Source organism: Bos indicus x Bos taurus, chromosome 9, assembly GCF_003369695.1.
Source record: "Bos indicus x Bos taurus breed Angus x Brahman F1 hybrid chromosome 9, Bos_hybrid_MaternalHap_v2.0, whole genome shotgun sequence".
Lineage (NCBI taxonomy): Eukaryota > Metazoa > Chordata > Mammalia > Artiodactyla > Bovidae > Bos > Bos indicus x Bos taurus.
Window position 1 is genome coordinate 51,008,624 of NC_040084.1, and position 12,529 is coordinate 51,021,152.

The 12,529-nt window shown below is 48.8% G+C and overlaps 1 protein-coding gene across 1 annotated transcript; it reads right to left on the reverse strand.

The window, feature by feature from the left end:
* Positions 1-5,056: 5,056 nt before the first annotated feature.
* POU3F2 (POU class 3 homeobox 2) lies at positions 5,057-12,132 on the reverse strand. Its single transcript, XM_027551362.1, has one exon. It carries the CDS (start codon positions 11,910-11,912, stop codon positions 10,596-10,598), a length of 1,317 nt encoding a protein of 438 aa, XP_027407163.1. The 5' UTR covers positions 11,913-12,132; the 3' UTR covers positions 5,057-10,595.
* Between the last annotated feature and the right edge of the window lie 397 nt (positions 12,133-12,529).

Below are 12,529 nucleotides of genomic sequence, written 5' to 3' on the forward strand. Positions count from 1 at the left end.
GTTACTTGGGAGAAGGCAGAGGGGAAAATCACCATCCATGATGAACATGCCTACACAGTCAGAGAGGAACTAATACTGTGGGCTCTGAAGGAAGCAAAGTTCAGCTCCAAATGCTGAACTGGTATCTCTGGTTAGGTGTTTCGGGGAGGAGGAGATGTTTTCCCTATTCTGGAAAGTTCTTTCATGGATGGGTCTCTATTCAAGTTAAATATGGAAACTCTCTTTTGAACCCTAAAACTGAACAAACTTACTAGACAGGAAGAAATCACAAGTGAAACCTGAATTGAAATAGCATTCACTGGGCTCCCTTTCTCCTGCTGTTAACCATTTTGTTTAGCCTGGCTTTCTGGTCTTTGATGGCCCTGAAAATCTGGGGCTTCTGTGAGAGACTGAAGACTTGCCCACCCCAGTCCAAACATGCAGGAACCAAGGACTGGGGGACCTGGTCTTTTATCTTTCTTTGGGAATTTTTCTGGTGTTGAATGTATGGTCTTTGCAGATAGTTTTTCAAACCCCTACTTAGGAACTAAGTGGTATACAAACTATCAATACTTACTTTCTAGAACTGGATGTTTAGAAACTTTTGAGTAAGTCAGATGCATAGAGTCACCTTCACAAGTGTTTGGTTAGAAGGAACTCAGGGAAGGAATATAGACAGAGGAGGCAAAGGAGGAGAATAGGGAAGGAGAATTGGATCTTCAACAAAACATTTGAATAGATTTAGGAGGCTGTAAAATTCAAAGTAATTCTGAGCCGGTGCCACTGTGGGGCGCCAAAGTTCTACTCGGCTAAGGCCTGCGGTCTTCTTGGGTGCGAGGACAGACGTCCTGGAGAACAGATGCACCGGGGGAAGAAAGGGGGGAGGAAGGAGGGAAGGGAAAGGAGGGGTGGGGCTGGGGTGTCCTTTATTCTCCAGTTAAACTCGCCTGGGAGACTTTGTTACATAACAAGTCTGTGCGTGGAGGCAAAAAGACTTTGTTAGAAGGAAGGAAGGAAGGAGGGTGTGAGTTGGGGGAAGCTCTTAGAAAAAATCTCGGACCACTGAGCTGACCAAGGAGCAGCGACGCACCCCTTCGCTTCAGGACTTCTTGGGTTTCTTCTCAAACAGAGGCCACGACCACTTTTAAAGGGGACGTGCGAGGAGGGGCTATAGATTTGGAGAGGCTCCTCTCTCCACTATCACACCAGCTACTCCGCCCAACCTCTCCTCCTCCCAGCCCCCCACCCCCCATTTGGGGGCTGCCACCTCGGAGAAGCCGGTCCCTTTCTCCTCCGGGACGCCGCGGGGTTGCCCAACTCCATCTGCAGCCCCCCGAGGACTCCTTGGCGGTGATAAAGGGCGGCCACCCCAGCCCCCGAGCGCCCGGGATGCTCAGCCGTCAGCTGTCGGGAGGCGCTGATTTCATTCCCGCGCGGCTATCGCTGCAGGCGGCTGGGGGCGCAGGGCGGGGGCCGGCGGGGGCGGGGTGAGGGCAGGAGGCGGGAGGCTGCCGCCGCAACCCGGGTAGACTGAACGCCCCAGCCCCGCCAGGGTTTATTACATCCCCGCCACCGGCAAAGGTTAGGAACGCGCATTTGGAGATGGGATAATCCGAGTTTAAATATTAACAGTAAAAGCAGAGCCGGTGGAATATTTACCTAGAAACTGAGCAGATCTCCTTCTGCCAGGGGAGAGGAGCACGCAGGAGGCCCCGGTCTCAGGCCTGGGGCTCCGGCTGGGCTTTTCCCAGTGGCATCACGGGAGCCACCCAAGACTCACCTCGGGAGCGTCCTCGGATTGTAGTTAAGTGGGGAGGGCCGCGGACCCCCCCTCGCTTGGCCAAGTGGATCGGAGTCTGTGGGGCTCGCTCCGAATCTTCTGCTTTGTCATATTCTTCTTTTTAAGGGCCTTCCTGACCAACAAAAGGTGGCGGAAAGTGCGTTGGATCAATAGCAAAGATTGTTATTTAGATAACGAATTAATCTCCCTGTTATAATACTTTTTATAGTGAACTTTGCACCCCTTCCATAAGAAAAAGGAATTTAAAGGGGAAAAAAGTCTCAAACAGGATTAAGGTTTTAATTACAATTCCCTATCGAAATAGTAATGTTTGATGAGCTGATCTTATCAATTAATAGTAACATTAAAGCTCAAGAAACAGATTCACGGGAAATATGCTTCAGGACGTCTCTTAAAAGTAATCGCACCTGGGCAACTAACGAGGCAGCGGGCCAGCGAAGCGGCGTCCGAGCAGGTTTCGGACCCGCGTCTGCTCGGACTTGGTCAGTGCGGGGCGCGCATCTGGGACTCAGGATGGGGTGGGGGCGGCGGACCCAGCTCTACGAGACGCGGCCGCGCGGGTGGGAGGGAAATAATACATAACAGACGCCTCTTCCAAGCCGAGGCTCACATCAAAGTTGGGGCCCCGCAAGGGCCATGCAGTTCACTGCGTTTGGGTCAGCGTTATATTCCAGGGGCAAATAAAGTAATTTGAACATGCACCAACAGTTTTCCATAAAATACGAGTTAAAAGAAGTAATAGAACTAATCACTGTCTCCTCAAATCAAGTAGAAAACATTTCAATGCACTAATTAGAGTAATTAGAATAATAAGCCTCTGCCTATATGTGGTAAGACAATGTGTACAAACAACTTTATTTAATGTATACTGGTAATCAGCGATGCGTGCCTGCTTGAATGCTTAGCGCAATAAAACTACCCTCCGTCCGCCCAAACAATCAAATACAAATTAGTTTAATGATTGTGCCTGCTGAATGTCTTAGAAATCCACAGGCAGAGGCGAGTAAATAGAAGCATCCTTGTTTGCGTGCGTCCCCGCCCGGACCGGCCCCGGGGCCGGGTGAGTGGCCGCGGGCGGGCGCGGCGGGAGCGAGCAGGAGGCCCGCGCGCGGGGCGGAGGCCGGGCCAGGCGCCAGCACGGACCTGCGCCCGCCGGAGCCCCTGCCTCTGTCCTGGCCGCCTTCCCACCCCTCCTAGGCCGGCTTACCGCCTTGGGGCCCAGTCGCGCACCTCAGGCCCCAGGAACCCCAGTGTCCCGCTGGGCTTCCCCTCCTCCGGAGGCGAAAGGCCTTGGTAGAACTCCCTGCGCCCGTCGACAGGGGTTTTAAGAATTGAGTTATTTCCTTCCACCAAGCGACGCTTCCCAGGAGCCTTGGGGGACCAAGGGACCATCCGCCTGGGCATTGGGTACCCAGACCCCAGAGGAGAATCTCGGGCCTCGGGTGGTGTGGCGCGGCCCCTCCCCGCTCGCTGCCTTCAGCTCTAACTTGGGATGATGGGGTGTCCAGAGGGGCTCCCAGGTTCCCTTCTCTGGGGAACCGAGTTTTCTCCTGTATAGATCTAAAAGTGACTTTAGGCCCAGCAGGGAGAGATCAATGTCCGGGGGTTTAGAGATTCGTTTTTCTCCCAGTTTCAGCGTTTGGGAGCTGAGGTAACTGGCAGCCACAAGTTTGACGGCTGTGGGCTGAACACGCTACACAAGATCGCTTATCAGCTCTCGGCTCCCCTGCTCCATTCCTTGGCCCTCCCCGTTTCCCCACCCCTTCTCCCCCAAAAGCGACAAACAGGAAAAGGCCCAATTATCTACTTCACAGGCAGCTTATCCTTTTTCCCTCCCCAGTTTTCTTGCAGTTGCCTCCTCTGCCCTCTTCTCTTGGGGCTCCTTCTTCCACGATTGCCTCTATCAAGCAGAAAACCGTGTCCTGGGCCCAACTTTGCAGAGACAAACGGAAAAGCTGCGCAGGCAGAAAGCTAGGAGATTCACTGCCCCTGGACCCTCGACCCTTAGTCACCTCTGTGCCCCCAAGGCATCTATGCCCGGGCCAAGCGCGCCCCCAGAGAGACCTCGCCAACTCAGCGCGACTACAACTTCCCCAGGGGCGGCGGTCGCACCCTGGGCATCTGCCCTCGTTCTCCTGACCATCAGATCTCCTCTCGCCAGATAACCAGATCTGCCCGTCGTCTACCCTCTCTCGGCCTCCCAGGATCTGCCTGGACAAGGAGTGTGCTGGAATGGCTCAGAAGGTCTGGGCTGTTCAACCTCCCCCTAAAGGGTTGGGGCGTCCGCCTCTGGAGCCTCAGAGAATCTCCATGTCTGGCGAAAACACTTAGAGGTGGTTCTGCATCCCTCAGCGAAGGCCAGGGCTGGAATCGGGAGAAAGCGGGGCTCCTCTCCCTTCTGTCCCCCAACCGCCCAGCCGGAGGGGGATGAGGGGAGCAAACCGGGTCTACCTTTCCAAGCTGGGCTCTCCGAGGTAGGGGGCGCGCAGCCGGGCTGCGGTGTCTCCCGGGCGCCAAGCCGAGACCCGCGCGCAGGACACTAGTCCGCCTGGCTCAGTCGCTGTAACAACTTGGAAGGAATATTGTTAGGAGAGCAAACAAATAAACACAAAGTTGTTAATGTCAAATCATTCTCTCCAGAATCCAGTGCTGTGGAACACAAAATTCCTCGGACGGAATGAGATTTCTTAAGAGCAGGACGGAGGACTCCCAACACTTTGCACAAGGATTTGCCCAAACAGTAGAGCCCAGTAATTCACAATGGCTGATTTTACAAGCCCGCAAGAAACTTTTTCTTTTTCCCACTCTGCTGCCAAACTTTGGCCATATTTAGTTGTGCGTGGCTTTTTTCTTTCTTTCTTTTTGAACAACAAACCCAGAGGAAACACTGGTGGGAGGAAAAATACATGCTCCAAATCAAAATGGATGCAGATTCAAATTTACTCCACCGCGAGGTTTCCTATCACCGTCGTTCTGCACACTGAGAATCGTATACAATTTATAACAATCAAAATCCCCTCCATATTACTCAGATGGGGTCCAAGTGCTCCCCTGTCTTTCTGAAATCAGTGACAAGTGAGTCTTTGTGGGGCATTTATTTTCTTCTTTTCTCTAGATGACAGCTCCCCATTCTGAGAGCAGAGAGCTGTTTGCTGCCAGCTACACACCACCCCAGAGCCCAGGCTCCTCATAGGCGAGGCGCCTAAGGAAGTCCCCCCCACCCCAATCCCAGACAAAGAGCTATAAAAACTCAGAAAAGACGTGGAAGAAATGAAGTTTAAGATATAGATGCACTTTTACTGATGTATTAAATAACATTTAAGACATTAAAAAAAGTAATACATCTTCATGTTATCAACAACCAGAATTCTGGGAACAATGAGAGAGGCCAGGGTTGTTTTGATGCGACATGATATTGTATTTAAAATCTCTAATAGCTAAGCCAAGCAGAGTTGTTATTATGGTAAAGGGAAAGTACTACATGATAAAGTTAATTAACTTTTTTTCTTAAAAAAAAGGGGGGGGGAGGAAACATATTTCCTAGCTTCCCACCAAATACAAGAACAATGTGAAAATATTTTGATTTTTCTTTATCTCCATAACCAAGCAAAGCCTTAAAGAAAACTAAAAAGCCATTTTCTGGCCCTCTGTACTCACATCTACATAAGGGGCATTGAAATAAGTCTGGCTTAAGTTCTACAAAGGTGAGCAAGTTTATTCCATAATTTGCTAGTTAAGTGGCAAGCCCCTGCCACTTGTGCATTATTTCCCATCCTGAATCAAGTGGTGATAGGTACCAGGAACCCTGGTTCTCTCCTACCACCATCTGCCCCCTGTTAAGAGACTATGCATCATTGAAAAAGTAAACTTCCCTGAACAGGGAAAACATTTGTTTAAAATTTAGCTGTAGGTCCCATTTAGTCATGTTGTCAAGATTTGTCCATAGTACTTCAAGATGCATCTTTTTCTTTTCATTTTAAATAAACACCGTCCCTTTTGCCTCACTGAGATATACAAGCAGACCCCAAAAAACACTTATACCTTTGACCTTCCCTTCACCATCCTTCTTCCTTTTTTCTGTATAAGCTCCGTTCTTTCCCTCATTCTTTACCTTGTCTAGGAATTTAATAGAATCTAGAACTGAGTTCTATAAACTGATTGAAAAATCAACAAAGACAAATCACAGAGACCAGTGATAAAAAGATCATTTCTCTCACCCTGCAATCCAGCACTATCCAAGTCGCTGCTTCCACAGTAAGGCAAATAAAAGGCAAATGAATGCAGCATATAGACACACAAGGGCAGGTACCAGTGCGTTCACATACCGCCCCCCCCACCCCCATTGTTGCTGTTGCATCTCTTTATTAGTTGCTTTTGGAGAAATAAAATGATAGAAAGATGAGTGCCTTTATTAAAGCCATTTCACCAGAAAATTTTGCCAACCAGTGTGGCTCCCCCAGTAGGAGCTGGAGGGGAAGGAGAATATTGCTATTGTTGTTGCATCTGAAATATAAAGGAGGTAACTTCGTGGGAACCGAGAATGTTTAGAAGTGCCAAGCATAATATTATTTATGGCCATTCCCTCCAGCTGACCATCACATAACTCTCCCACAGGATTGTTTCTTCCCCATCTTACACCATAAATTTTAAAAGGAAACACAGGAACTCTTTCAGGATGGCTGTATTCTGCGTTATTGTCTTTAGGAAAACGAAAGGGTTGGTCATGGCTAGTCAGCATTTTAGGGATGACTGCCCCACAGATTTCTCTCAGTGGCAATGACGGAGTTTTTCATCTTAGCATGCCATACACTCCCCAAAAGGGCATCAAAAACTGCCAGAGTAGTTCTAGAGTCGGAATGGCAGGCGTGGGTCAAAACCATGGCGTGTCCGTTTAACACGTGACGGTTTCCAGTCAGTAGCCCCTGTGGCTAAGAACAAAAAACACCTTCTCAAGGTCCACTCAAATGCCCTGCAGAGGGCACATGCTGCTTGTTTTCTGCCTACAATGGAGGGGGATATTGACCCAGAACTCAAATCTATAGCCAGCTTAAACATTTTACCCATCAGCATGACTGCGGTCACAAAATACTTCTTCTTTCTGTCACTTCTCTTTCAGACTATTGATAAGGTCATTTGGCTGAATCTGTTTGGGACCTGGGTATTATTGACTAGGAGTTAGAAAGGATGATCAGATGTAATAAGCCCAGAAACTACCTTTCAAATGGGCATATATACTTAAACCACTGTTCCAAGGAGGGTTTTAAATACATCAGCAAACTTGTAAACTAATGCAACACTGCTTGTATTTCTCACTAACCTTAAAACTGATTTTGGTTAAGTGTGATGTTCCCTCTAAGACTATCTGAAACAATGTTATTCACATCCCAATCTTGAGTCTCTTTCATATGTTCTTTTCTTTTTCTTTTATTTCCTGTTTCAGATCCTGTTTGCTTGGCTGATGAGAAATAGACACTACCGTATAAACCATTGCAAATCCCATTTTTTTTCTGTAAGCCTGAAAGGAAAAACATATAGCACCCACCTCTAATCACCTGGCAAACACACATAGTGCATATTGCCAGAAGCATTCTTTGTTGAAAGATATTTGTTAATCATGAAAAAGAATAACTCTCTTAACTAAGCCTTGCTCTTCTGTAGGTCCCAAATTATGTGAGGACATGTGGGTAAAGATCAAAGTTCACCTAGTTTCATGGATGCTCTCCAAAAAAGCACAATCAGATAAGGTAAAGCTAACCTAGAAGGAAGATGCAGGGACACTGCAGATATATCAGAGGACAAATATCTCTTTGTCAGACCATGAAATGGAAACAAATTGAAGCTCAAACCCAGGGACCATTTCAATGAAATGCTACAGGCATAGTAACTGCAAGGTTTGGGACCGATAGTTTTTGCAAAGAAAAGTGAACCAGAAGAGTAATTGCTCTTAAAAAAAAAAAAAGCTCCTGAAAGTTATAAACATGAAATCTGGCAGTATATGCATAAAATTTATTCCAAAACTTTATGAAGTATAAAGGAAGGGAAGTGTTTACACACAACTCAACTCAGTCAGTATAAGGTCTAGGGTTTTCCCCCCTTAAAACTTGGCACTATTTTTAAAATAAAATAAAGATATTTCAATAATTAGAACAAACTACGAAGGTATTGTGCATTTCTGTTTTATGTAGATAATAAAATATTACTTTAACATAAATATATAAGGATCTCTGCGTTTTTATTTTCCCCACAAGCACAACCAAATGTACCAAAACAAAGTATTTTTAAAGAGACTGAACAAAAAAAAATTACATCCCATATAGATTTTGCTTACCTACTCATTTAAAGCTACAGAAAAACAGTTTCCAGAACCTTTTTGCTTTAAAAGAAATAAATATACATTGAGGCAGGCCACTTAAAAATGATATGAAAATATTTCCCTGGGTAGCATTTAAAAAAAAGAAAATAGACAAAGAAACATTTAAACTATTTCTGCATTTCAAAAGACAGATATTAAACATATATACATAGTGGTAAGGTTCAGTGGTAACTTTCATCTTAGTAAACCTATGAGAGTTAGAGGCTACAGACACATCCCCTGAACTCCAGCTTCTGACCTTACCCACTTGGTAATAAGAATTTGAAAATTCATTTCCTCCCTTTACCATTGGCTCTATGCCCTGCTCTGGATTGCTTCTCTAAAGGCCAGTTCCCACACCTCAGGAACAGGCGGCATGATGCACCCCCAAGGAGCTCCATGCCCATCTCCTTGAGACCTTCACTGGGGGAAATGAAATACAGGCAAATAAATATGCCCATTTATAAGCCATCATTTATCTTGCAAAAACACTGAAAATGAAACAATCACAGGTGTTTGAAAAGACAATATAAAGCATAGTTCCTAAAACCTTAACTACTAATTGCAATGCTAATTTGATGCTGAACCATCATTTTCTGGTAGTGAGAATTTAATTTTTTAAAATAAAAATTTGTCTAAGACCTAACCAGGAAAAAAAGCCCCAAACTTTTAAGGTGAATACAAAGTATTTTCCCTTTTAGCGCCCTTTTGTGCTGATTATTATTTAATATTTTAACTGATCACAGTTTAATGGTATTTATTTTCAGTAAAGTTACAAGTTTTTTTTTTTTTTCCCCCACTTAAACTTCTCAGTAGAGTCTTTTGTTAAGGGAGTCAACCGTTTTCCATCAAGATAAGGTCAAAAAAAAAAAAAAAAAAAAACGCACTTAAAACTGTTAACAAAGGGAGAGTAGGAAGGATTGAAAATAACATTGTTTTCCTATACTTCATTTGGCTTCTTTAGTAAAAGAGGGGGGAAAGCTGTCCAAGTCAAACTGGTATGTTCTGTAATAAATTACATACGAATAGGGTGTGGGACCTTATATATGATTTGATAAACAAATGAGCTAGTGAAGACAAAAGTCAGCCTAGAGTGGAGATATTCTCTGTAGGCATGTGGGTATTTTGTGTGCTAAGAATCATAGTCTATGCATACACCATTAAGTTCCCAGATTATTTTATGTTAAAAAAAAAAAAAAGCTATTAGAGGAACAAAGTTTAACTGCTGCTGTCAGCACAAATAATTCCTCATAATTAAGTTATTAAAACTGAAGGCAAACAACTGAGCGGTGGTGTCTGAAGATATATATTTCCCTTGTTCCTTTCAAGGTGCCACTTTCCTTCTGTTGGACAACTCTGAAAATATATTTAACCTCGGCATTTCCTCTGAGCTCTTTCACAATGGGCCCCGCCTGATAAAATGAAGCAATCAGTCACTCACTATCGATTTCGCTTTTTCTCCCCTCCACAACCTCCCCCAGAAACACTGCCTGAAAATGAAGTTTACTTTGTGGCTGGTCACCGAAACCAATGCTTCACTTTCATTTTTGTATTCCAAACAGGATTCTTGCCTTGGATAAAGCGGGTAGAACATGCCCATTTCCTGAAAGCAGAGAATTGTTTATTTTGTATGAAGACGATCGGGTTTGCTTTGGTAAAAGGAGCAAATAAACGTTATCCTAATGTAAGGAGATGGGATCTGAAGGTAACCAAAGTTCACAAACAGTAGGAATAAGGAGGGGCAACACAAGAGCATTAGAAATGGAGAGTGGCCAAAAGCTGGCTTCAACTCTCTCCCAGAAATCAAACCAAACCCAACCCGGCAATTTCAAAATTAACGGTGGGAGAAAGAAAAAACATGCTCGTGACTTTGTTCATGTAAACTTCAATTTTCCTGCAGTGCAAATTTATGTGGTTAAGTTTTGCCTACATCAAAGAACGTGTGTATTTTTCCCTCTTTCCTGATGGGGATCCACATTGAATAAACACAGCAGCATGTGCCAACACCGAGCATCAGGAGCTGTGTTTTGTATTTACTACGGTTTGGTGGAATTTTTTCTTTTTGGTAATTTATTTAGTTTTGCCAGGTATTTAACTCAGTGTTCGCCATCTCTCTCTTTCTCTTTCTCTCTCTCTCTCTCTCTCTCTCTCACACACACACACACACACACACACACACACACATACTCTGCTCACTCTCTCTAGGAGACACTCCACTCCATTGCCTGGGTACTAGTCTGTAAAGGTCAAAACATCATTACACCTGCTACCGTTTAAAGGATAGTCCAGTGCCTTAGTTGTTTTCCTTATTATTATTTTTTTTCTTTTTAAGGGACGGGGAAATAATAATTAAAAAGAAAATAACAATCAGAAGTTAGAGAGGGAACAAGGGGGTCGGGAAAGGGCCGCGGACCAAAGGGGAGGGGGAGCCCCGCGCTCTGCCCCTCCCCCTCCCGCTCGAGTTCACTGGACGGGTGTCTGCACCCCATGGTGTGGTGGCGTGTCCCTACTCCCCCCGTACACATCCTCGGCGCCCGGCAGAGTCCCTCCGGGAGGGGTCATCCTTTTCTCTTTCTGTCTCCTGTTACAAAACCAAACTCTCACCACCTCCTTCTCCAGCTGTAAGCTGTCCGCGAGGGAGGTGATCTCCTGGGCCGAGGGCTTGGGGCATTTGAGGAAATGGCTCTCCAGAGCCCCCTTGACGCTCACCTCGATGGAGGTCCGCTTTTTCCTCTTGCGCCCCTGCGCTGCGATCTTGTCTATGCTCGTGGGGCTGCCCGAGGACGAGTCCGCCTCCTCCAACCACTTGTTCAACAAAGGCTTCAGCTTGCACATGTTCTTGAAGCTCAGCTGCAGGGCCTCAAACCTGCAGATGGTGGTCTGCGAGAACACGTTGCCGTACAGGGTGCCCAGCGCCAGCCCCACGTCCGCTTGGGTAAATCCCAGTTTGATCCGCCGCTGCTTGAACTGCTTGGCAAACTGCTCCAGGTCATCCGAGGTCGGCGTGTCCTCATCCGAGTGCGGGTCGTGGTGCGCGCCCGGGTGGCCAGGCGGGCCCTGCGGGGGCGGCGGGGGCGGTGGCTGCTGGTGCGCGTGCGAGTGCGGGTGCGGGTGGTGGTCCGCGTGGTGCGGTTCGTCGTGCGCGTCCCGCAGGCCGTGGTGGTGCAGCCCCGCCGGCTGCCCGCCGGCGCCCAGCATGCCGTTCACGGTGAAGCTGGGCTGCGAGTAGAGCAAGCCGCCGTTGGACGCTCCCATGGAGGGCGGAAGGTGCGCCGCAGCCGCTGCGCTCCGCCATGCCCCGGGCCCCGGGTGGTGGTTGGCGGCGTGGTGCACCAGATGCGGTGGCCGCTGCTGCTGCTGTTGCTGCTGCTGCTGCTGCTGTTGTTGTTGCTGCTGCTGCTGCTGCTGCAGGGTACCCGGCCCGTGCAGCTCGTCGCCTCGGCCCCCCTGCTGTACCACCACCGAGGGCTTGATGTCCGGCTGGCCCAGGGGGCTGGTGGACCAGGGGGAGCCGTCGCCGCCGCCCCCGCCGCCACCCCCGCCCCCGCCGCCGCCGCCACCGCCCCCGCCGCCGCCGCCGTGGGACAGCGCGGTGATCCACTGGTGAGCGTGGCTGAGCGGGTGCCCGTTGCTCTGCAGCGCGCCGTAGTCGCCCTGCACCAGGCTCTGCGCCTCGCGGTAGCCCCCCGCGCCCTGCTGCATGCCGCCCGGCGGCTCGGTGTGCACGATGGAGGCGCTGGAGGTGAGCAGGCTGTAGTGGTTAGACGCTGCGGTCGCCATGACTCTCGGAGCCGGACTGAGCGCTCCGGTTAAAGGAGCCGCGCATTTGACAGTTACTTTTTCGCCTCGGGCTCCTCTCCTCGCTCGCTTTCCGTCTCTCTCCTCTCTCTCTCTCCCAGCCAGCAGGCAGCTCCGACGCCCGCTCCGACGCCTTCTGTGGCTGCTCCTGCTATTACTGCCGCCGCCGCCGCCTCCCGCCCGCCCGCCCTCGCTCTCTTTCTCCTCCTCTCCCTCCTTGCTCTCGCTCACTCTCCGACTAGCTCAGCGCTCCCCCCTCTCCCTGCTCTCTCCAGCTCTCTCCCGCTCTCTTGGCAGCGCCAGCTCGCAGCGGCACGCGCCTGGGCCCCGCCCCCTCCACCCCCTCCCATTGGCTCCGCGCCCTTTGATTTACGTGGATACCGCTAGCAACCTCCCAGGCCGGCGCCACTGATTGGCGCAGAGATGCCCCCTCCTCCGCTCCCCCCCCCCCACCCCGGGCGCGGAGTCCTTTTAGCTGTTCTCTGATCCCCACCCCCCTCCACCCCGGCCCCATTCAGATTCTCAGAGTTCTCACCTCCCCTTCTCCCCCACCCCCGGCCTCCTCCGACCCTCTAGGATGGGCCCGCCCCCCATCTGTC

What these genes read in the sequence shown, in the direction of transcription:
- POU3F2 (XM_027551362.1), bottom strand. Translation starts at nt 11,912, where the DNA reads ATGGCGACCGCAGCGTCTAACCACTACAGCCTGCTCACCTCCAGCGCC.